This window comes from Idiotropiscis lumnitzeri, chromosome 12 (genome assembly GCF_059441095.1).
Source record: "Idiotropiscis lumnitzeri isolate Australia: NSW breed Sydney's pygmy pipehorse chromosome 12, RoL_Ilum_1.0, whole genome shotgun sequence".
Taxonomy (NCBI): domain Eukaryota; kingdom Metazoa; phylum Chordata; class Actinopteri; order Syngnathiformes; family Syngnathidae; genus Idiotropiscis; species Idiotropiscis lumnitzeri.
Genome location: NC_142402.1, coordinates 10501483 through 10526427, shown reverse-complemented (window position 1 = coordinate 10526427; position 24945 = coordinate 10501483). Strand labels below are relative to the sequence as shown.

At 39.1% G+C, this 24945-nt stretch overlaps 1 protein-coding gene across 1 annotated transcript; it reads left to right on the top strand.

The window, feature by feature from the left end:
- Positions 1 to 3616: 3616 nt before the first annotated feature.
- mrc1b (mannose receptor, C type 1b) lies at positions 3617 to 24886 on the top strand. Its single transcript, XM_088311395.1, has 31 exons — positions 3617 to 3759; positions 4524 to 4886; positions 5795 to 5965; positions 6962 to 7117; positions 8200 to 8310; positions 8399 to 8536; positions 10660 to 10836; positions 11885 to 12039; positions 12129 to 12242; positions 12694 to 12809; positions 13603 to 13751; positions 13944 to 14143; positions 15228 to 15343; positions 15489 to 15561; positions 15710 to 15863; positions 15970 to 16008; positions 16085 to 16248; positions 16327 to 16388; positions 16921 to 17021; positions 17273 to 17415; positions 18415 to 18520; positions 18608 to 18732; positions 18823 to 18867; positions 19583 to 19685; positions 20536 to 20768; positions 20844 to 21009; positions 22297 to 22461; positions 23123 to 23239; positions 23324 to 23479; positions 23560 to 23589; positions 24309 to 24886. The coding sequence occupies exons 1-31, from the start codon at positions 3687 to 3689 to the stop codon at positions 24554 to 24556; spliced, it is 4269 nt and encodes a 1422-aa protein (XP_088167521.1). The 5' UTR covers positions 3617 to 3686; the 3' UTR covers positions 24557 to 24886.
- Positions 24887 to 24945: the final 59 nt, after the last annotated feature.

Sequence of the window (24945 nt, the reverse complement as noted above, 5' to 3'; positions counted from 1 at the left end):
ATAAAAACAGAAATAACCCCATGTTATAGATTAACCCAACACAGAAATTTTACCTGCGAGTATAACAAGCAATCGCCTCATTGCATGAAGAGCTGCGAAACAGGGTTTAATCCAAAGAGATGGCAAGTCATTTAAAGCACCGTTATCCAGGTGGAGGAAGCGTTTGCGCCTGTGTTTGCAGGAGTCTAACTTTCCTTCTGAAATGCAAGCTTTGAACAGTGAGTCCCTAATGTCAGACCTGTGCGTAAAGTCCAGGCTGAGGTGACTGAGCGGCGTTACGATTCTGTCGCTAATTTTATGGCCCTCAAGGGCTCAACTTTACTCCTGGCACTAAAAGAGATTTAGATTACAAGAAGACACATTGGATGGCACTCGCTAGAAAAAAAACATTTAAAAGACAAATCCGGGCACTCTGGCGTGCCTGACCCCATCAAGTGTTAAATATAACAAATACATTTTTTTGTTGATTGCCTATTTCCAAAGATGAGCAAGCCGAACACTTTGGCTAATTCACACAAATCGGCCCCCTATAATCTTCTCTGTAAATGACTCAGAAACAAGGAAGGTCAGCAGTTTCCACTGTCAATAAAGGGACGACATGTCAATGAATCATAACTTGTCTTTAAATCTCTTGCTGTGAAATTCTACATATTCATCTATAGTTATTGAAAAACTTCAGGACAAATATATTTCAAGTGCAAAATGGCATCAAAAGTTTCTACTTTCAAATATTTTGAGATAACTCCTCCAGTCAACACTCCTGTTTGCTGGCCTCAATATTTGATCCAAAAACTTGTGTGTGAGTTCTCATACTTTTCCCAGTCACCCAGAAACACAATGGAGAAGTGGAGAGAGATGTTTTTTCAGGGAGACTGAGAAACGTTCGAGCTGTGAGCACATTGATTCTGTCAGGAGGATAATGTGGGCATCAGAATCAGAATACCCTTTATTGTCATTATACTCAGTGCACAACATGATTGGAGAGCTTCCCCTCTCCAGTGTATATGTAAAAATAAAATAATAAATAAAAAAATATATAAGGCATGTTTTCTCAGTCATTACCGTTGCATGGTCAAAGACATCAAGACAATTTCAACACTTAAGATTGACCAGTAAATTGTAAGAAATAACCAATTGGGGCAGTTGTGCTCCAAAAACTTTACTGCTTGTTTCCCTTTAAAAAAACAAAAAAACAGCTGTTGGCAGCTCCCAATCACAGTTGTCAGGTTTGCACCTTCGCCGGTGACAATCTCGATCAAAGGTTTGCATGTGTTCCTCAGGTCACGTATTGCAAAGCGCAATCAAAGGGATCAGCAATAACACCTGAAAGGGAAAAGTGCTGACTGCAAAGCCTTTCCGCAAACACACACTCGACCACACAAGCTTCAGGAACAAGTGATGATTTTTTTTGCAACAAACTCGAGAGGGAGGAAGTGAAAATCCAAAATGCTATGATAGATGTTCGAGAGCGTTAACTTGTGAATGACCCAAAACAGGATATTATGTTGCTACACTCTTTGACGCACATGTGTTCTCCTTATCAGCAGCAAAGCAATAATATATGCCGTTTACAAGACCGCTATATCTATGCAATTGATACAAACTGCGAACATTTAACACCCTAATGGGTCACCGCTAAGCCTTTGACACTGTCAGGGGAAAGTCAACATTTTCCACCTTTTGTCATGGATGCTGCTCTACGTAAACAACACAAACACGAGCTTCGGAGCTCGGTAAGCTGTTTTGGTAATCTCGGTAATAAAAGGCACACGCATGCAGACAAATGCTGATTTAGATTTAGATTTAAAGATGACATTTAACTGTGCTGTGTCAGTAAATGAGGGGCCATTCATAAGGGAGGGGATCTCTAACAGGAAGTCAGCTGAATCTGTCCAGAGGAAGTTTCAATTCTCAGGAAAAAAAAAAAAATCCACACCAGCTGATAACATCAATTCGCCTGGAAATAATTCAAACAAAACTCAAAGTACGTTTGCAAGCGCATGCCTGTTTCATTTACTTAAATCTAACATGTAGTTGGTGATCAATAATTGCATGTTTGTTGGAGGAACATTAAATGAAGTAAAATTTGCATGAAACACATTAAATGGATTCTTTCATGTTGACAAACCTCAAGTCAATCACGTTTCTATGCTGAGACATCAACACGTGTGGACTAAAACTTGCTACACAACTTGGCAAACGTGCAGTTTGCAGCGCAACAACCTTTGGCACAGTAGACGGCACAATCCGCAGAATGGTTGGTGAAAAAAAAAAAAACGGTGAGCGTTCACATTAAGGCAACATGATTAGTTCACATTCACTAAAATAGTAGCAGAGGAAGTTGCATGTATGGGAGTATTTGGGAAACTTGAAACAGGTCCTCAAATTAATGCTACTGATTTTTTTTCTGCCTTTGCCGTCACACACAGAAATGTCAAGGAACCTGCATTAATAGATTAAATTAATGATGCCGGGCCGAGCGGCACAATGGCATCACAGTGCAGCGGTCGTGGGTTCGATTCCAACTTCGTCTTCCTGTGTGGAGTTTGCATGTTCTCCCCGTGCCTGCGTGGGTTTTCTCTGGGTATCTCGGTTTACTCCCACATTCCAAAAACATGCATCCTAGTTAAATTGTACATTCCAAATTGTCCCTAGGTGTGTTTGTGAGCACGGATTGTTGTTCGTCTTTGTCGTCTCGAAATCTGTGATCCGAGCCAAACCATGAGCCTGCAGTTTAACTTTTGCGCATGGGTGGAATTTTCTTTCTTTTGGTATTTTCCAAGACATTTTATATGTAGTTAGAAATGGGAATAAGTGGGTATTTGTGCTGTTGTGCACCGTTGTGAAAAGAAACATAGCTGACTCCTGTGCAATTTTTGATGCTCCCCTCATTTGCATTAAAATCAACCCGGTTGCAGCGCTTGTTGTGCTTGGCATTTGCAGAAGTAGAAATAGACCGGCTGGAGTCTGTGCATGACATTGACGCTCGCAAAGTGCCTTTATACATGGAAATCGCAAGATTCCCCGTTGCGGCTGATGGGTTCAGTCGTGGATGTGATGTAGACATTTAGTGACCGCCTTGCACCCACGACCGCGAGTCCTTGTGTGACCACCACTAACCATATTTTCATTTGGAAGCAAGTGGAAAAATCGCCATCACCTGAGAATGATAAAAGCGGGTGGATTCCACTTAATTCATACCCCAATGCAATATGAATCACAATACACTGTTTAGACAAGTGGGACGCATAGAACATACTATTCTAAAGATTAATTTTTTTTTACCCAACTTCCCCTTTAACTAAACAACGTCATTCAAATAAAAATCACAACTGCAAAAGAATGGTGTTGCACCGCGTGCAAACTGTATTCAAAACGTTTGTTACTACCCAATCAAACTGACTTTTATCCAAATTCTTTGAGTCAATGATCAGAGGCGGGCACCGGAGCTCTGTACTGAATTGTGAATGATGCGTCACGTTTAGCAAAAATGTCTTACACATCATTTTTCCCCCCCCTTGCACCAGGACAGGAAGTGAACGGAGCCACTTTCTCAATGAAACAACAAAAAAAAACAAAAAAAAAACGGGGCTCAGTTCTTGTTAAGAAGTCTTCCTTTTTATTGTCACGCTCATTAGTCTGCTGCTTGCAACGCACAGGCCACGACTGTGGCGCCTATCGAAAGAATGTCCAACGCCGGAATAACGCTTGCTGCCTTTGCGCTACTTGTACCAGTGTCTTTGTGTTTGAAATTGGATGGTAAAGTATTCATATTATTACACTCTTTTGTCTATGTTAACTATCCTTTGTTGCAGGTACATTATGTATATAAGTTGTTATCCTGAGAACCGAATGACTTGTCATAAGAATTCAACCATTATTTTAATTCACAAAGCCTGATTTGATGTCACTTAGGCATAGGTTCAATTGTAATTATTAAATCAATTATATTAATTATACTTAAATAGCAAAGATAGGATGCTTAACAAAAGCTCGCATGGCTAATTAAAATTTAAATTAGTTTGTATGTATTCTCGTTATTAAATATTTCATTTGGTGAACACGTGCGTTAAATTATAAGCGCTTGCTGCAAAAGTATTGTAATATTGTATTTCCCCCAAAACTTTCTACGTTTGAGTGAAACCTTTTGAAAGACTAATCTTAACCGTCTCGTTGCGTTCATTTCAGATGAGGAGAAGTGATAATATTATTCAAAAGTGCCATAAACTAAATAAATATGCAATGAATATTGCACATACCTCATCAAAAGCTCCTTTACTAACATTGCATTACCTCACACAAATCAAGGGTCAAGGAGGAATAGTTATTCATTTTACATTTTGTAATGTCAATTAATGTTCATATTTGACCAAATAGATTGTATACAATTGTTTTTTAACTTCAGGATAGATCAAATGGACTCGCAACACAGATCTCATGATTTGAACGTTTTTGGTGCTTAGCTAAAAAGTCTCCACGAAGCGAACGCATGTGATGGCCCACTGTTTTGCTTACCCCTGCAGATTCTCCATTTACGCTCTACAACAAAGCTATGAGCTCATGCCTACTGAAAAAGTCATCCCGCTGCCAAGAGATGCGCTGGACGAGCGGCAACCGCATTTTTGTCACTTCCAACAAAAAGTGCCTGGGGTCACAGGGCAAAAGCGTGGGCAGCGAGGTCAATTTGTTTGACTGCGACGACAGGAGCAATTTGCAGAAATGGGAGTGCGTGAACGGGACACTGCTGGCGCTAAAAGGCCAAAAGCCAGAGCTCTATATTGAGCTCAAGTCGGATGGAGGCATGTCGCTTTCCCGAACGACGGGACCAGGCAACAGCTTCACCATTACGGGAACAGGCAACGGCGCCTGCTCAAGAACTCACAGAGGTACACTATGCACGGAGGTCCATTATTGTTGAGGAACATGATCAAGTTAAAAAGAATAAAACATCTTCTGCTGGCCTTAGTTTTGATATTTTTTTAGAATTTTGAAAAAATCAAGACGTTATTCTGCACTTATTCTTACTTTTGCTATTTTCTTATTTTTATTAAATTGAAAAAAAGAATAATTTAACCCCCTTTAAAATTTCTATGTTTTAAAAAAATCTACTTTATTTACATTATTCTTTAATTTGTCTCCCTTTAAAGTTTAAAAATTAAATTAAAATGATTTGTTACTTATTGTTTTAATTTAATAATGTATACATTTCTTTTACAATTTGTTCTACTTCAAACTTTAAAAATCTAGAACAATTCTAAAAATGCTAGCACGGTTAATGATTTTGGATTTTTTTATTACAGTTTGTTTTGCTAGTTTTTCATTTGATTTTTTGGTAGGAAATACTTCATTTTATTTATTTTTGGTTTTATTTTTTTAATATATGAAGTTTTTGTTGAATGCAAAATTTAAATAAAGAAATAAATCACCGCCTATTGTGTAATAAACAGAAGTAAACTACATTTCTTAAACTTCCTTCTTCTGCACAGATAAACAGCAATAGTTAAAAATTAACCCGAAAGCTCATGTATGCTATTAACTGACAAAAGGACATTTACACTATAATTATAGTTCATTTTAGGAAATTCTATGAATTTAAGATACAGCTTCATGTGTAGTCCATGGGTTGTAGGTTAGTGTCCCCTGCATTAAATTATTTTACAGTATGTCCAGTCTCTCCTACTGACCATGCGCATTATTGCAAATGACAACTGCAGAAGTGAACAAAATATGCACAAATGCGACAGTGTACAGTTGATTTTTCATTCTATTTGTCAATCTCTTCTTCCCATTGCAGTATTGTACTCCATTTCCGGGAATGCGTATGGAAAGCCATGCATGTTCCCCTTCCTGTATAAAGATCGGTGGTTTGGAGACTGTACGGAATATGACTCCTCAATTAAGCGCTCCTGGTGTGCCATCGGGACCAATTATGAACATGACCAGTGGGGATACTGCCCGACAACATGTGAGTTGAAAGTTCATTAGAGTGTTTTCTTACCCAGAATTATGAGTACAGCGACGCCTTGAGATACGCCTGACCCAGTATATGATTTTTATTTAAGATACACATCTCTCCCTGCTGCAACACATCTGATTCAAATGTTCAAGATTGTTATCCAGCTTCTGCAGACCCAGCTGATTATCTGATCACTTGGCTCAAGTGTTTTGCAGCAGGGCGAGAGGGAGAACACCCAGGAAACAGACCTTGAGGAACAGGATTGAAGACCCCTGCTTTAAGCAATGGATATTTAAACACAAAACTTGTCAGCAGATGATATACATGAGAAAAAAGACCACTAATAACTTACTGAGTCAATGAGAATAGTGAAAATGGCTGTGTCCAAACTTGTAGGCTGTGTCCACCAAATTAGAAGGCCACATCACATAACTTCCGGCGTGCAGTCCAAATTCACGTGGCTTTCGAATCTCGCCTTCGTTTGCATGGAGCCGGGCCCCGAGCAAGGCTGCTTCGGAGCACATTTCCGTAGCCAACATTGCTCCATTTTTGTTCGACACTGCTCATCTTCTTCACCACGGAGGCTACATGAAGAGTTGCCTTCATTGGAGCAAGCCTGCGAAGGGTCCTCGAGGACGCAGCCTACAAATATGGACACATCTAATGTAAATACAGACAAAGAACAGCAAACAGTAACAGTATGACTGCCAAATAACAACATAAGCAACAGCAGAATGACGTGAATTGAAGAATTAAATCAGAATGGACTAACTGTTACATTATTTTATGTTTTATTTAATCATGTTAAAATTATATGTTTTTATACAGCACTAAATTTTAGGGGCATATTCCCTTTTTAGAAAACACAATTCAATAATATTTCCGGGGTTGAGGAAGCCTAGAACAGAGTAAACGCATTTCTACTCATTTCAATGGAGTGTTTTTTGGAGTATAGTCTAGGAATGAATAAAACTCTGATTTCATTGTTATTGTGTCAATGTCCAGCTACAGAACACTGGAATAAAAATCACATCACAGGAGCTTACTACCAGCTCAATTCTCAGTCGGTTCTGAGTTGGGCGCAGGCTGACGAGAGCTGTAAACAGCAGGGGGCCACCCTGGTCAGTGTCACCGATCCCAACGAGCAAGCCTTTATCTCAGGTGAGTACCCCACCCGACGTCGCACTTGAGCGTTGCTGTTCCGAAACTGTAGCGGCAAAACTACAGTCGCGCACACGAGCGTAATGGAACAAAGTTAACTAAAGTTGTTGTGATTAAATGAATCTAAATCTACAAGATTCTGATTTAATTGTCTATGTAGGTATTAAACACATTTGAAATTGAATCATTGAATTATTTTGAACCGATGCAATTCTCATTCTGGACCAATTTATATATTTCACAGTCTTAGTGAAAACCATGTTTTGAATTCTATTTAAACTAAACAAATTTAATGGAATGAATAATTAACAGACGCTTCTATTCCTTTAACGTGGAGGCTTTAATGTGCCAAAGGTGAATAAATTAACTTGCGAAGTAATTATTGAAATAATTAATTTGTAAATTACAATAATTGTATTAAAGGCATAAAATAATGAACAAACACCAACTCACCCTTATAATGCTCTAAAATAACGACAAACATTTTTAATTTTAATTGTATTCATTAAAAGGCATTTCTTTTGTTTAATTAAGTCATATATGTTCTAATCAATTAACGACATTTTTTAATTATTAGCATTTTATTTATGATTTTGATTTGATGAAAGCCATCAGGCTTACTTACAAAGGACATCGCATACCACACATCAATGCAAATTGTCACCATCATAAAACTTGGAAGGCAACGTTATGAGCATTTTAGTGTTAAATAAATTTACCACTGTGTAATAACACGAAATACAACTCAAAGAAAATCCAAAACAAAGCCACAGAAAATACTAAACAAAAGACATGTTTTTGTTCGATGCCAACTGGGTCATACTACACAACAGCGGGTAACTAACTTAACAACCTGTTCACTAACGATACAAAAAAATAAAATGCAGTTTAAATTTATGAGACCGTCTATTTTTCTCGGGAGTGCAGTCGAGTCTTGCTACACTAACCCAACTACCCCCCATTGGTTGTATGTAATTGTTCCGGAGAAGTTCTTGTCATTCTTGGCGACCCTGCTAAGCAATAAAAATGAGAAGCAACTCGTAAAAAAGAGGAACCTGTCCTTTTCTGTTATAATCACACAGCACTATTAGGAAACGTGAAGAAAAAGCTTTGGATCGGGCTGGTACTGAACCCTGACCATGGTTGGCAGTGGACGGATAACAAGCCCATGCGATTCCTGAGATGGTCTAGTGGTAAGTAGTTACCCAGGTAACAAGACTTTGAATTCATGTCAACTCTCAAGTCACAGTCGTAACAGGAAGACTCTTGCTCATGTTTTAGGATTCCCGCTTCCTTATCCGGGTCACAACTGTGCACTTCTGGACTCGGCTGGGCAACACAGGTGGGAATCTTTGCCCTGTTCAAAGAAGATCGGCTATATCTGCTACAAACCTGGAGCTCCGCCTCTTCCTCCACAAGGTACACCCTCACTTTTCACTCAAATTAGTACAAAAAGTATCATGGGGCATTTGTGGGAGGCATCTTTTTGGGCATTCATATGTGATGTTCAATTCGACAAGTTTTGATAAGTTAATTAGTCACATGACCCAGGTTTTAACTCCAAACACGTCTTTCTCTTTTGAAATGAATAAAAATGACATTATTTTCAGCCCGACACAAAACGAAAATAAAAGTGTAACATGTTTTAAATGAGAATAAATTCGCACTTACAGTATTGTACTTGACAAAAAATATACAGTCATAACATAATTCAATTTAAAGAATTAAACAATTTGTTCATCATGTTTTCGTGCATTCACTGCGCCGCTCCATCTGTTGTGCGTTTTTTGGCCACCAGGGGCAGTAAAATACCGTATTTTCCGGGTCATAGGGCGCTCTTTAAAGTCCCTAATCTTCCCCAAAACAATCAAAGCGCCTTTTAAAGCGACACGCCCATTATAAGGACTAAGCATCACTCGCGACCATCAACCTTTTTACTCATTGGGCTGTTCGGAGCGCATGTTAGCACACCCTGCTGGACAAAGTCTGAGTCATATATGCTTCAAATTGACCGTGACTTATACATTATGTGACTATGGTGTTTGGGTGATGGTGTAGGAGAAAGCTGGACAAAAGGGCAGCTGTCCACAATGTTGTAGTCTGTCTTATCATTTATGTTATTGCAAGCAAGAAACGTCCCAGGTTTAGACAACAGACTGCAAAAAGCCCAAAGCACAACAGCACATCTCTCTAAACAGCCATGTCATTGGCCGAGTCTGAGTGGCTCCCAAGAAGCCATTGCTGTAATTGGCCGAGTCTGAGTGGCTCCCAAGAAGCCATTGCTGTAATTGGCCGAGTCTGAGTGGCTCCCAAGAAGCCATTGCTATAATCTTTTTGTGTTATTTTTATTTATTTTGGTATATAGATGGCATGAGAGATACATGTTTTGTGTTAATCATATTTCTTTGTTTCATTGTTTGCTTGTATGCTGAGTTTTTTTTTTGGTTTTGATTTGAAACCGTGACTCTAAGGAGTGTGGTGACCAGTGAAGTCCCTCCTCTGATGTTGTCTAGTAGACTATTACCAAGACACCTTTTATTGGTAAGAGTTATTGTTATTAGCAATGATTCCTAATCGTTTCATGACATCTGTCATTCAATTGGGGTGATACCTCTGGCAACAATCTCTTAGGGGATTGAGTCCTGGTGAGCTGGCACCAGCGAGCTCGCGCAAGCCGCTGAGTTCGCGCAAGCCGCTGAGTTCGTGCAAGCCGCCGAGCTTGCGAGAGCAGCTAATGCTAGTGCGAGAGCAGCTAACGCTAACGCGAGCAGCCGAGGCTCGGGCTAGCGCGAGGCAGTTGCGCGCTAGCGCGAGGCAGTTGCGCAAGCAGCTAGAGCGAGGCAGTTGAACTAGCGCGAGCTGAGCTAGCGCCTTGTAGTGCGGTGCGCCTAGTATATGCATTAAATAGGGAAATAGCACCCTCACCTGGTGTTGCGCCCTTTGATGCAGCGCGTCTTGTGACCGTAAAAATACGGTACATACAAAAAGGAGGACCCAACTGCTCATAAAGCGACAGTACTAATTGAACTGAATATGTTATGCTAGACTGGTATATTGTTTGTTAAATGAGTCAATAAAGTGTAGAAAAAATATATGAGTCCTTTTTCGGACTAAGAATATAGTGGATTCCTGTATACTCGCAGTTCAACACCCACATTTTTGCAGATTTTCTTTCCCCAATATTTTTCAAATATTTCTGGGGGAGCGCAGGAAATATATAAGAGGAAATTATAGGCAGATTTATGTATTTTTTTTGTTTGTTTAGAGGGTGATTACAGCATGGCTTTTTCATTGTGTGTGCTTAATAAGATAGTGGACCTGACAAAGTTACAGCTAAACACAAATATAAAACAGTGCTATTTTTCTGGAGCTAAAACATAACTATTTTTTGGCAGGGGTCAGGAAAGGCTTATCTGCATTCATTTCAAAGGGGAAAACGGATTTCACACATGATTAAAATTCAACTCATATGCCAAGTTACCACTATATTTAATGTTATGTCGTCATTGAGAAACGTGTCTATTTTCCTTTAATGTCTCTAGTTGAGCAAGGATTCTGTTCAGTCCCCTGGATTCCGTACAACGGCCACTGCTTCCACCTCCTTCGGACCCCCAAAACGTGGTCCGAAGCACAGAAGGACTGTCGCAAGGAGGAGGGGGAGCTTGTGAGCATGCGCAACATTGAGGACCACAGCTTTGTTGTCTCTCAACTGGGATACGGTGGGCAAACACAAAAGTTGGAGGCAGTTGAACTATATGAGACTGTTTTAGCAGGTAGAAAATGTCAAAATAAAAATGTAAACCGTTTTATATCCAAATTACATTTCTAAATTATCACAATTATTGCTTGATATATAAAAATATTCTAAATTATCACCATACAGGGAGTCCTTGGTTTATGTGGGTCCCAATATGTCAAAGGAGAGTCAGCAAAACTTTTTAATGCAGTTAAATATTTTAACTCAGTTAACGCAGTTTTATTTATTTCATAAACAATTTGCATACTTTGCAAAGCCAAATCACACATCATCTCTGAACAAAACACCCTGCTCAAGTTACCACTGGGCCTTGTGAGCCAACGCTGCTGCAGTGTGGTGCTTGCAGGCAGAACTAAATGTCGTGTATCAGTTATGAGAATTTTTTCTTAGAAAATCAATTTAAATCGTATTCAAGGATCAAGGAAAGCTATTAGAACAGTCTTTGATTTAAAATGCACTTCATATTTGGCTATTTTACATTAATTCCAAGATATGATTCAAGTAAATATCGGTTCAAACCTTCACGAAAAAAATAATAGTTGAAAAATGTGATTAATCGCAATTAATTATGGATTTCTTTTGTAATGAATTGGTTAAAAAATGGAATCCATTGGCAGCACTAATTATATTATGGGATGGCCAAAATATAAGCAACATATATTTACTGTAAAAGTGTTGTTAATAATCACTTGTGTAATAATAATATTAATATTAATGTTAATGTTAATTTAATACATTATACACCACCGCTGGCTAATGCTTAGATTAATGTGACCATTATGTAGTAAAACAGCAAAACACTTTTTTTTTAACTGCGACTTGACCCATGTGGGGATAAGTGGTTTGGAGACGGAATGAATTTATGATTAATCCTATTTTGTTATAGTGTATGTAAACTGCTTTGTTACAGCTCCAGCTGTTGTGAAATGCGCAATAAGTAAAGTTGTATTGTTTAATATTAGAAAGAACGTGCTGGAAATAACTGGGGGGTTAACACTCACTGTATGCAGCCTCCACCGACGAGCTCTGGATCGGCCTGAACGACAGGAGGACCGAGGGCCTTTTTGAGTGGAGCGACCTGGCCGACATCACCTTCAGCAGCTGGGAGTATGGCGAACCGACCCTCTTGACGGACGACGAGGACTGCGTTCTCATTCGGGGCGAGGTAAGGAGAAAATGTAGCTACTTTTTTCCTCTTCCCCCATAATCATATGTATCATATATTATTAATTGAACATTATTTGTGCCCCACAGAATGGAAACTGGGCAGACCGCTCCTGTGATGAGAAACACGGATTCATCTGCATGAAGCAGAGTAGCACGAACCACGTGCCAGATGAAGTTCATATAGATTTTGGCTGCAAAGCTGTGAGTGTGATTTTTTTTTTAGTTATCATTGGAAATTCAAATCCATATTTCGCAAAAATACTCACAATCTCGACATAAGTACAGAAGTTTAGATACACTAAAAAATTGTGAGAGACAAGAGTAGAAGTAGCACGTTAAGTGGTGATATTAAATGTCTTTTAAAGCAGACGCACATCGGAAAATAGATGTACACAACCCATTCAAATCTGAATCATTACAAAAAGTATATCAAATAAGGTTTCAAAAATCATGAAAATCAAGCAAATCTCTATGATAATTTATTTAAAATTTCTATCGCACTTTCCATCCATTTAAAATGCTACAGAGTGATGAAGACCAAATGATACCTAATAAATCTACTCAACTAGTGTACTATCGTTACCTCCCACAAATGTTTTTTTTGTTTGTTTTGTATGGACCCAAAACAAAGTCGTTTTGATTTGTTTTCCAGGGTTGGAAACGACATGGCTCCTACTGCTACTTTGTAGGGACAGAGACCAAAACGTTTGAAGAGGCCAAGAGTGACTGCAAGGCAACAGACTCCTACTTGGCTGATGTGTCAAATGGGTAAGAATAGTTTACATTTCAATGTAGTTCACTCGAGTTTTTCTCTAAAATCAATTGTGTGGGATACTAACGACTTGATTAGAAGACACACATAACTCTCTTAAACCAATGTCGCTCCACAGCACAGTAACGACTTACCGTCATTTTTTTAAGCCAAACAAAACTGTAATCGTTCGCGCATCACTCCATCGTTGTTATTTTAACCGCTCTTGTGTCATAGGCATATATATTCTTTAATCTTTACGACAAATAACTAATATTATTCTTGTATTGAATAAACGAGAGAAGAGCTGAGCCTCCAGAACAGTATGTGTGTGTCTGTCTGATGCTGCCCCCAGGTGGCCAGGAATGAGCAGCACAGGAAAAATTGTGTATTTCTTTTAAATTGTATTTATATTTTCATTATTTTTGTGTTTTTCTGGGATAAGTATAATATTGCAGTGTTATTCGTGTTTCTATTTACTAGTAGTATTTTGTGTGTTTTTGTGGGGTAAAAGTAAATGGCATTTCAATTGATTTCAATGGAGAAAAATGTTTAATGTACAGTATTTGTATTTTGAGTTATGAGCAAACTCATTCGTCAAGGCACCACTGTATTTGTATAAAAGTAATTGAAACGCATTTTTACAAAATATCCCCTCCTTAATTATAAAATGAGTATTGGAATGAAAAGACAGTCTTTTACCCATAACACCAAATTGTGGAAGTGATGGGCCACTGCCCCACGACTAAAATGCACCCCGGAACAAGACAAGTACAACGTACAGTACTGTATGACTGTAAATGTCTTCAGGGTGGACAACGCCTTCTTGATCAGCTTGGTGGGGGCAAGGTCTGAGAAGTACTTCTGGCTGGGCCTCTCAAACCAGAAGAACAGCGATGAGTTTGTGTGGACCAATGACAACACCGTCAGGTTTACTCACTGGAATAATGAGATGCCAGGTATGTCTTTTGTGGAGGCATTAGGGCATTAACAACATTAAACTTGCAACATTAAAAGTCCAAACTTTTAGAGTACAAAAGATGTTTTGATTTGTTAGTTTTTTAATTTTTAATTAATTCGATGTTTCACAGTGTAAATACTATTTTTGGGAGGGGTGAGAATAAATACTTTTATTTCTCCTGTCATTAAAGGTAGTAGACAAGGCTGTGTGGCCATGATAACTGGTATTTATGCCGGCCTCTGGGATCTGCTGCCCTGCGACAATCAGGAGAAGTACATTTGCAAGCATCTGGCCGAAGGGGCGGTCTTGACCCCGCCACCGCCTACGCTTAGCCCCCCACAGTGTGCGGAGGGCTGGATACGAGCAGGAACGAGAAACATGTGCTCAAAGGTTTGTCTCAAAAAGGGAGTTTGTGTGAATTTGAAACACCGTTTGACTTCCGAGTTGTTTCTAGAGGAAATAATGACTCAAACTGTCACCATATTAACTTTGTTTGTGAAGTCAAGTAAGGGCCATTGAGGACTCTAAATCCGGGATCAATAACCTCTTTTGAATTTGAGCGTTACTGCTTGGGTACTGATTAACACATGCTTATGATATAACTTTTGCTCTTTGCCTTTTTAATGTTCTTATTAATTATATTCGTTACCGTGATTTCTCACAATAATTAGGAACCGGATAAATATCAATATGCGGAACTTTTTTCTATGAATATCTACTAAAGTTCACCTTTTCAAATGATCAGATCTACAACATTCCTAGGAAATGACAATGTCCCATCATTGATGAGCTACTTTTAGAACAGGCCCAGGCCCACCTTGTGTTTGCGATCCCTGCTCTAAAGTGTCCATTGGCATGAATGTGAAATTAATTAAATAGAATTGAAAAGGCTTCAATATTTTTGGGGTCACACGCTATCAATGGAACGGCCATTGTGCTGCGTCTTCTGAAGTGCCCAACCGTAGCCACTTGGAGGCGTCGTAAGACAGACAGACGATTATACTGAACATTGTGATTTCTTAACTCCTCTCTCAGCTCATCAGTATGGCACCAATATTGGTTGTGCTAATCAGAAGTTAAATAAGATATGATTGTGAGTACTGTAATACTGTCTGTCTATATTTGTTGCTGCACCGTTTGTGTTGCACTGAAATACCATCAACAAACCGTTAGTATTCTTAAGTCATACAAAGGTAGCCATCCATCCATTTTCTCTCCTCATTAGGCTCGACTGTAGCCTACTTTGCTCAATAATTCAATTTTTAGGTCCACGGTCATCATCATACTTAAACTTTGGCGCCACCTTTGGTTCTGCGGTGGCATCACAAAAACAAACAAATGTGAAATACACTTGGGAGTTCAAGCTGAGCCCAAATTATATGACAGGTGGAACTTTTGTTTTGCATGACTTTTGAAGCGAATTCTCTGTCTCTGTGCTCAATCATTTATTCCAAAAAATCCTCTCACTCTCCAGTTCTTCACCGGTCCCCGTTCATACGAGAAGACCTGGTTTGAAGCCAGAGATTTCTGTCGGGCCATCGGAGGAGATCTCCTCAGCATCCACAGTAGCGCTGAGCTGTTTGTGGGACGGTACGCACTGTTGTGTTAAGAGAAACAAGGACATACTGCAACATCGGTTACATGACAAATGATTTTTCCACATTTTTTTTTTTAAAACAAATGGAATGTAGAACTCATTACTGCATTCACATTTTGTGATTTTTATTTGCTGCAGCCACGGGAAGGCCTGGATTGGACTTCATATTGCTGACCCGATTGCAGGTTATGTTTGGAGCGATGGATCCCCGGTAAGTGCAATTCCATTTGGCTCGATATGATGGATTCACAGCTGTTAAATCCAAACTGAATTTCTGATTCAAATAGTTTTTTTTGTTTCACCCCTAGTAGATATATCGTTTCATACGATTTTTCTACTTTGCTTTTTTTTCCCTACAGGTAAACTTTCTGCACTGGCAAGAGGGCGAGCCAAATAATTTTCAAAATTCAGAATCTTGTGCGGAGTTCCGCATTTATCGAGCCGATGACACGGGCTCGTGGAACGACGTCCACTGTGAGAGCTACAACGACTGGCTTTGTGAAATCCGTGCGGGTAATGAACGTTGCGGAATGATTATTTCTTTCCACAAAACAACCAGGTATACGGTAACCTTGTTCAGCGACAAACGAGTCATGCCTCATATGTTTTCGATTTACAGGAGTGACTCCAAAGCCACCTCCAAATGACACAGCAATCGGTAACTAGACACTCTGCAAAATGCACATCACGGTTGAGTTGTGTCATCAATATTTCTGACCTCCTCTACTCAACAGACTTTAACACGACCTCAGATGGTTGGCTTGAGTGGCGAGGGGGTCAGTACTACATCAACCGAGTCTCAATGGCCATGGAAGACGCTCGTCACTACTGCAAGCAGCACCACGGCGACTTGGTGACAATCAACAGCGAAGCTGAAAACATCTTCATATGGAAACAGGTGCGGATGTTTCCAGTGGCTTGATGAATGCTCAACTCCAAGATTAAAAAGTTGATCCGTTTGTCTTTGTCAATGCAGGTTTCCAGAAGCTATGGGACCTACTACATTGGTTTATCCGTGGACCTAGATGGCTCATTTTGGTTAGTAAGAATAGGAACGCTTTTGCTGCTATTAGAAAAAAATAATAATTTGTCAAGCGTTTGCGCACGTGTCAACGATCCAGATTTTGCTGGGAAGCGCTTGGAAAATGAGTAAAATTCCCTCTGTTAGGAAAAAGTCATGACTCGTCTGGGAAAGAAGTCCAATGGAAATGTATAGAAATATGCTCGACATATGACAACTTGTGCGGCCACTTTTGCACGTTAAGATTTATATGATTAACTAATTCCCCGAATTTTAAAAGGTGTAGGTCAACAATTCGAGAGAGACCCATTGTGATTTTGATCAACAATTGATAATGTGGGAAAATTATTTGTGTGCCCAAATAACTTGTTCAAAAAAATGAGAAGCTGCTTTTGGATGTGTGCGCGATGATAAAATTGAACAAGTAGTTTTGAGAAACTCAATTCTAATCTGACAAATATAGACAAGCAACTGAGGAAGAAAGAAAACTGTAAAAGCGCTGTAGTGTAATCCTTTTGTGTGTGTGTGTGTGTGTGTGTGTCACTCAAGGTGGATGGATGGTACTTCAGTGGGGTACCAAAGATGGGACGAGGACCAACCAAATCAGAATAGCTATGATGAGAACTGTGTCGCTATGTCCTACTTTATGGGTGAGTAAATATCGGAAGTTCACTATAACGACAAAAGTATTCAGTACAACGATAATAAAATGATTGGAGACAGGACAGACAAAGAAAGGAACAAAACAAAAAACGGTGACGACAAAAGACTCCAATATCAAGAACAATAATCTAATTTGTAGTTTGAAAGGGAAGAGACAAGCAAAAACTGAAGACATGAAAAGCATTTGTGTCTCTAGTAGACAGGCCTGATCCGATGTTGTCATCATCCGTGCTCGCAGGCTTGTGGCGCGGCTTCAATTGCGGTGAGGAACATCAGTTTGTTTGCAAACGCGGGACGACGACGCCTGTCAACACCACCGCAGCCCCCACGGTTGCGCCCAAAGGCGGCTGTCCGCTCAAGTGGACCAAATTTGACTCCAGGGTAAGGATATTGACATCCTTCAATATGGTGGAACTTGTTAAATTTGTTACATTTTGGACATTCCACTAGTAATAATTGATGGGATTTTTTTTTTTTAATTTTCATGCATCGTATCTTGATACTAGGAATATAACAGTTTGGATTTGGTTACTTTTTTTTTTTATTTAGTTAGTTTTAGTTGGTTTTCAGGGCAACCACAACTCCCAGATGATAATATACAGTTTCTGTTAGTCATTTTTATTAAAAAAAAAACAGTCTCTATCATTTAAAATTTTATTTTGTTAACTAAAATGTTTTTAAATTTTAGTGTTCATTATTTCGTTTGTTTTAGTTAACTCTTACAACCTTGCTTGAGACATGATGCAAAGTGGAATGTACCTCTTGATTCATGAAGATATTGAAAGCACTTCGGGATAGTCTTCACTCTCTCCTCTTTCTGACTGGTGTTCAAAAAAAAAAAAGTTACACTTTAAATAAATTTCAAAATATGCCACAACTGCATTTCATCTTATGCCATCTAAACGTTAACTCAGGGTTTTGCTATATTTTGACGTTTTTTTTCTTTTTTACACAAATTGCAAAAGAAATAAATCGCCAGTCAACCTGGCGTGAGTGCTGTGAGGATTGACTCAACTCAATCCTCCAAATTATTGATTTATTATCTGTAAAGTAAAATTTGAAGTAAAATAAAACCAACAGTTTTATATACAGTATTTATTTTGCATTCTTATTAAATAATTAGTGAATTAGTTAAGAATTACATTTTATCATGTACACTTTTTTTTTGCTATTCGCTCACTCATCTAAAATTGAACTAGCTCATCTGTCCTTTCTCAAATCTACCCCCTGGGATCAACAGTTTGCCAACATCTGTTTTAGACTTTCAGTCCACCTTTTTCTTTGTAGTCTCAATCGGGAATGTTCCTTTTGGATCGTTGCTGTAGTAGAAACAGTCAGTAAAAGCGTGTCTAAAAGTACTCCTTACTTTGACGTTGCTAGTGCTACAGCATCAACAGTAATCGCAAGACCACGTGGGAAGAGGCAAGGAAGCAGTGTTACTCCATGGGTGGGAATTTAGCCTCTATACCCACGAGGCGGGTGCAAGGTAAACTGGCGTTTATATTATAATATCATACATTGCAGAGGAAGTGTCATGGTTGTTCAAGAACTGCCTTTCTTTTCAAATTTACAGCGTATTTAGTCACCAAAATGGCTGAAGTGGCAGCAGACCTGTGGATCGGTCTGAACAGTTTAAAGCAAGATGCGTTTTTTTGGAGCGACGGTAAACCAAGGCGATATACTAACTGGGGCTACTCTGTAAGAGCAAAAACTCAATTTACAGTGTGTTTGAACGGACTAGAATTATTTTTTCGCTGCTTTGGGTCTAACTATTTCTATTGTCTTTAGACACATCGGCGTCGTCCAGGGACTTTTTATCAACGATGGAACGAGGTAAATCTTGAAGAATTAAAACGTAGAATTCACACATTATAATGTTTTTGAAGACTACACCAATCGGAACTGCTAGAACATTTTGTGATCGGCCGTTATGTCTTAATTTGTTGGTCTTGCATACTGTCAACGTTTAACTGTGGAAGGTCGCCACAAATGAATTTTGCCAGCCACTTCAAGATTTTGGCGCTACCTGTCAATATATAACAGTGGTATTACCTTTCATTTCTGCATAGAAAAGCCACTCATTGTGCTTATCAATAAATTATTTTCTTCCTGAAGGCCTAAACAATCATCCTAGAAAATATGACGTGGACATTCTTAACCTGCTCAGACAAAAAGAATTCAAAGAAAATAACTGATATTTGCTTTAACCAGTAGGCGGCGCTTTGACTCAGATGAAAAATAAGTTCACAGATGTCTTCAGGCCTGTACTATGATCAAACGTGAGAAATCTATTTTCACGACCATAAGGTGCATTTTAAAGTCCCAAATCTCAGAGCGCACCTGAGAGCCTTAGATCTGTACACGTGTCACTCTCTTGAGCAACCCATCTGACCAGCTGAGGGCATTTCAAGGTACATGTTAGCGCCTCCTGTTGGTAACGTCTGAGATTACCGTACCGCTGTTATTTCTAATCATGAATTATACGCCAGTGAAATCACCCGGTAATTAGTACAGTACCTGCATCTAATATTGTGTTGTTCTCAACTAGGAAAGTTGTGTTATCATGACCAACAACCCCACTAATGGAATTGGCAAATGGTTGATCAAGTCCTGCAATGACACCAATGGATTCATCTGTACAAGAGGTCTTGGTAAGTGTGTCTTGACGAAGCCCCTTCTAATTTTGTTAAATCGTCCACCACCTTTAGCATCAAAAAGAGTTGGAACAACCACCAACAAGTCAATGCAAATAAAAATGATGAAATAACAGAATATACATTGAGAGTTTTTGGTATGTGTAGGAGTTTTTGGCCCAAAGGATGGTAGACTAGACTTGTGCTGGCACGATGAATTTACGCCAGTTTTACATTGGGCGCACTGGCACCAGTTTACCAAAATATCTTCGCGTTGAATCAAAATAAAACATTTGCAAACATCTGTTTTTACTTTTGATAACAATGATCATCTTTTGCTGCACTGACAAATTGAAATTGTAGACCAATTTTAGAGAATAAATAGATTTGTTTCCAGAAGAAAAAAAAATATATTATTAGAATAAAGTTGTATTTTTGAAATTCACCAGTTTAAGCATGACTTTGTTTCCTTGTAACTTTATCTTGTAAAATGTGACATTTGAATCATTTAAACTTGTTTTCCTGATAAAATATGTCTTTGTTCTTCTCTCCGGAAAAAAATTACTATTCTCCTAACTCCCCCCGACCCCGCCCCCCCAATTTTTTTTTTATCATTCCGGAAGAGCTTGACTTCTCAAAAATAGGCAACTTTTTGATTCTTACAATATTTAAGGGTACATGTGATAATTATGCTTTTTTTGGTATTGGGATATTATGACTTTTTCCTTGTAATACATGTCCCCTACTGTCAAAGGTTACCGGACCCAAAATGTTGGAGAACCCTGGGATCAGTTTTAATTTGTAGAACTTTATCCAAATTAATTGCTCTTGAATTACCCCAGGCTTCATTTTTCCTCGTCCTCAACAGACCCGGGTCTCCCATCCCAATCCGAAGCGGCCGTTCCCAACATCTTTGTATCCCTGGGAAACGACAGCATCTTGGCCGTACCTGTCAACATGACGTGGGATGGCGCCAAGAGGCACTGCGACGGCAACAAAGCCAACCTGGCCAGTCTGAGGAACGAGTGGACGCTGGCCTACGTGGAGCTGTTGGCCTTGAATCTCAACTCGCCTTTGTGGATCGGGCTGAACAAAGAAAAGGTGCAACTGGCACAAAAAAGTCACTGTGATGAAAACATATTTCACGTTGGTAAATTTTGTATATCTGGCTTTCAGACCGGGGGCTATTTTCGGTATGTTGACGGCTGGCACATGAACTTCGCCAGCTGGGGCGAAGGGGAGCCCAGCCAAGACCAGCCATGTGCATATTTGGATGTGGATGGAAAATTCAAAACGGCCCCCTGCAATCGCACCATGTTTGCCGTTTGCATGCAATCGACAGGTGCGAGCTCACGCGCACACACACACACACGCAGACAAATAAATTAGTTTTCTTTTTTTTAGATAAATGTTTGAAACACCACTATGCATCACAAACAGACAACTAGAAATGAACAAACTAATAAAAAAGAAAATATCTCAAAAACTCAACAACTTATTTTAAAACAGCGTCAAAAATATGTTTTAGGGACACAAAAAAATTAATCGCTGATTAAAATTTGCCGTTGACCTGTGTAACTAAGTGATGAATAAACGAACAAACCAAAGAAAAGACCTAATTAACTAAGTACCAAGCTGCAAACAGACAGGGACAAAACCTACAAATGAACTAAAAAATAAATAAATAAACTGCAAGCGAACAAATTCACTCTACCATGAACACACAAATAAACAAATGAATGTGAGTGAGCAACGTAACTAACACGCAAACTATATAACAGATTAAGCAAACTACCAAACAAATGAATCAACAAACAAATAACAATCCAAAAAAAAGAATTAACTAACAACCAGTGATCAATTTGACAAATAAACAAACCCACAAGCAAAATATTGAATTAAAAAAATAATCTAATGAACAACACGAAACAAAGTAACCAATCACTAGTTAGCTAGCTAGCTAATAACGAACGAGTAAAAAATGTAAACAAACGAATGAGTGAACTGCAAAGTATTTAGTGAACAAACAATGTCAAATACAGCCAAACCGACAAGTTAAATGTCAGACACTGTTAACTTGACTTACAAGTGCAGCAACTTACTAGTACAAGTGGTGTGTGGAACAATCACCAAATTAAATGTTCAACTATGCATAATGTTACAGAGACGCAAACATTTTTAATCCTTTATTAAGGACAGTCTAGTTGTATTGAAGAAAAATAAAGAGTTGCCTTTGATTGATTAATTTTTCCCCCCCAAACACTTATATGAGTGCATGTTGTATTTAACATATAATTTGAGTAATCATTATTTAAGAACATTTTTTTTTTTTTTATTTGTCAACAATATAATCACAGTGTTAGCTGTGTTAGCTGCATTAGCGTTAACTCTGCATAAAGTTATGCTAAGGTTACAATGTCACTAATAATGTTAAAGAATAAAGCCTTGGCCTCATTTCTGGATGGATTTTGTCCTACTTTGAGAACCGCTGGTTTGAAGCAAATTATTAAACAGGGATATTGTAATGCAACAAATTACCTTTTAAAGAGGGTAATGAGTAATACTGTATCTATCAGGTTACATTTTGGAATGTCACATGCCCATCACTGATGCCAAAAGTCTCTCGCAGATGTTCCGCCAACACAGTCAGCCAACTACCCGGGCGTTTGCCCCGATGACGCCGTGGCGGATTACAGCCAGACTTACACGTGGCTGCCATATAAGAGTCGCTGTTACATGTTTGTCACCGATGAAATTGAGTGGCCGGATGCTGCCACAAGCTGCGCGAGACATGGTAAGATGTATTTTGTGTGTGTGTGGTGTCGATGTGTTTCATCAACTTATGACAAAATGTTTTTGTTTTTGTTTTTTTTTTTGTTTGTTTTTTGTCAATTGATTTTTCTGACAGAAATTAAGAAATGCTTAAAGCTTAACTCTTTGAACTGTGTCATCCACAAAAAAATGACTGATGGCATGATAATATTACAGCATCTTGAGTCACTTACAGCAGTAATCGAATAAGTGTTTTTCTTCTTCGTTTGTGTCTGCATGTCTGTACACTTCTGGCAAATTTATTTGAATTACATCAGTAAATCGTGATGCACAAACTAATCAAAATTCCTTACATTTTATTTAATTATGTTGTTCATCTATATTTTTACCTATTACAATATTATAGAGTACTACATGTTGAGTGGTCATTTCAGTGGGAAAATGGGATTTTAAATGCGAGCGTTTCGAGTCACAAGTGTGGTCACCGAACAAATTAAACGTATATCTCAAGGTATCAACGCTAGATTCATATAATTTCACAGTAATTTTACGTTTTTAACGCGCACTTTTGATCAAATCTATAAATGGCCGGTTGAAAAATTGCGGCCCTTGAGCACTCTTTTCACCAAATTTGAACCCCATTTGCTTGACGAATTAAAACGCGGTCGCTTCCTATTATTCAGGTGGATTTTTGGCCAGCATCGAAGATCCTGAAGAGCAAGCGTTCATTCAAAGCAACGTGGAGGTGTTCCAAGACAGCCACAGTTCCTTCTGGATCGGACTGTACAAAACGCACAAGGGTACGTTTTGCATGTATTTTTAAAAAAAGGGTCATTTCATAAGAAAATCGGAAAATTCTCATCTAAATCCTACGTTGGTATCAGGCACGTGGCTGTGGTTGGATAAAACAGTATTGGACTACACGAACTGGGGTGCAGACGCAGCTGAGAGGGACTACGGAGAGATACGAACCCCAGATGGGGACTGGTCGTCCGGCTTGAAGTGGAATGACCGAGCGTACATCTGTGAAACACCAAAAGGTAGCGTCTGCTCGTGCCAAAAGTGAAAGAAAGCACTTCAAACTAGTGTAAATGACGTTTGTTTCCTTGTTACCCCACAGTGATGCCCAAAGATAAGGACCCTGAATCACGTAAGTCCCCCCTTTTTTTTTAATTAGAATTCTTTTCACGAACAGGCTGTCAAAATTCCACACACAAAAATAAAAATCTGAAATTGAACAGGAAATCAGGTAGTTTGGTTTGAAGCAATCATTGGAGCTAATTCCAGATGTTATAATTTAAATTCTTGGGAATTGGCCTAAATTATTTTTCTTTGTGTTTAAAGGTGGTCTAAGCATAGTGTCAAATTTTCCTGATCATTTCGGGGATTCAAAAGATATGGTGGTCAAAAGAAATTACCCCTCTGCACTGCTTTTACATCTTTTATAACAAGAAACAAAAAAAGTCTCCTTCTTGGTTTGTATCGGGATTTTTGGGGGGAAAAATAAATCGGTAATAAAGTAATCAGTAACTTAATAAACTACTACTACTTTTAAAGTCAAGTAATCAGTACAGTAACTTAGTTTCTTTGCAGTTGAAATGTATTTTGTTTTTATTCACGTTAACTGTGGCAACATTGTACATTAAGAGCGCACCCAAATTGAAAGAGTATGGATTTAATTAACGAGAGTGGCACGAAAAAGTGGTTGGCACATCCGCCTTGCAGAGATACAAGATGGATGGCTGGATTATGATGAATTTTACTGGGAAACAAAAATTGATTTGAAACTGCTTTTTAAAACCTGTATGTTGAACAAATTTTAAAAACGTGATGGAAAAATAACCCCATGATCCACCAAAATGTGTGCAGAGGCACAGGGAGGTGCAGATGGAAGCTCACGGGCCCATACCAGCCTGATCGTGGTGCTGATCATCACCCTCACGTCCTCACTGGCCGTCCTCGCCTTCTTCCTGTACAAGAAGTCGCCACGCTCGCTGCCCACTTTCGACAACCCGCTGTACTTCGGCCGCGATCGGACGCAGCCCGACGTGGTGGACACCAACAAACTGATGGAGAAGGCCGAGGAGGAGATCCCTGAGCCGATTATCGCCCTGTGATCCGCGCCGGCAGGTTGGAATGTGCTCATCTCAGGCAAATGTATCACACTGGCGTGCTCCATGTATTTGTGCTCTCCTGTATATGTTATGTATTCAGTTATTTAATAATAAGTATGAGTTTCAGCGGCGACGGCCATGTCCGGCGCTACGGAACTGAACTTTTTAGGCTCTGGGATGTCTCGCTGGAACTGATTCGTATCTGATTGATGTTTTGTGTTATTGAGCAAATTCATGTATATAATGAATGACATGCTGTTCATTGCTTGTGCTCATCAATTGTGTATAAATTGGCACTGCTTCAAATGACAATTAAAGGTGGCTTCAAATGTCTCTCGTCGGTGGCGTCTGTGTTCCTGCGAAATTGATCGAGAGCTGGCATGTATTCATAC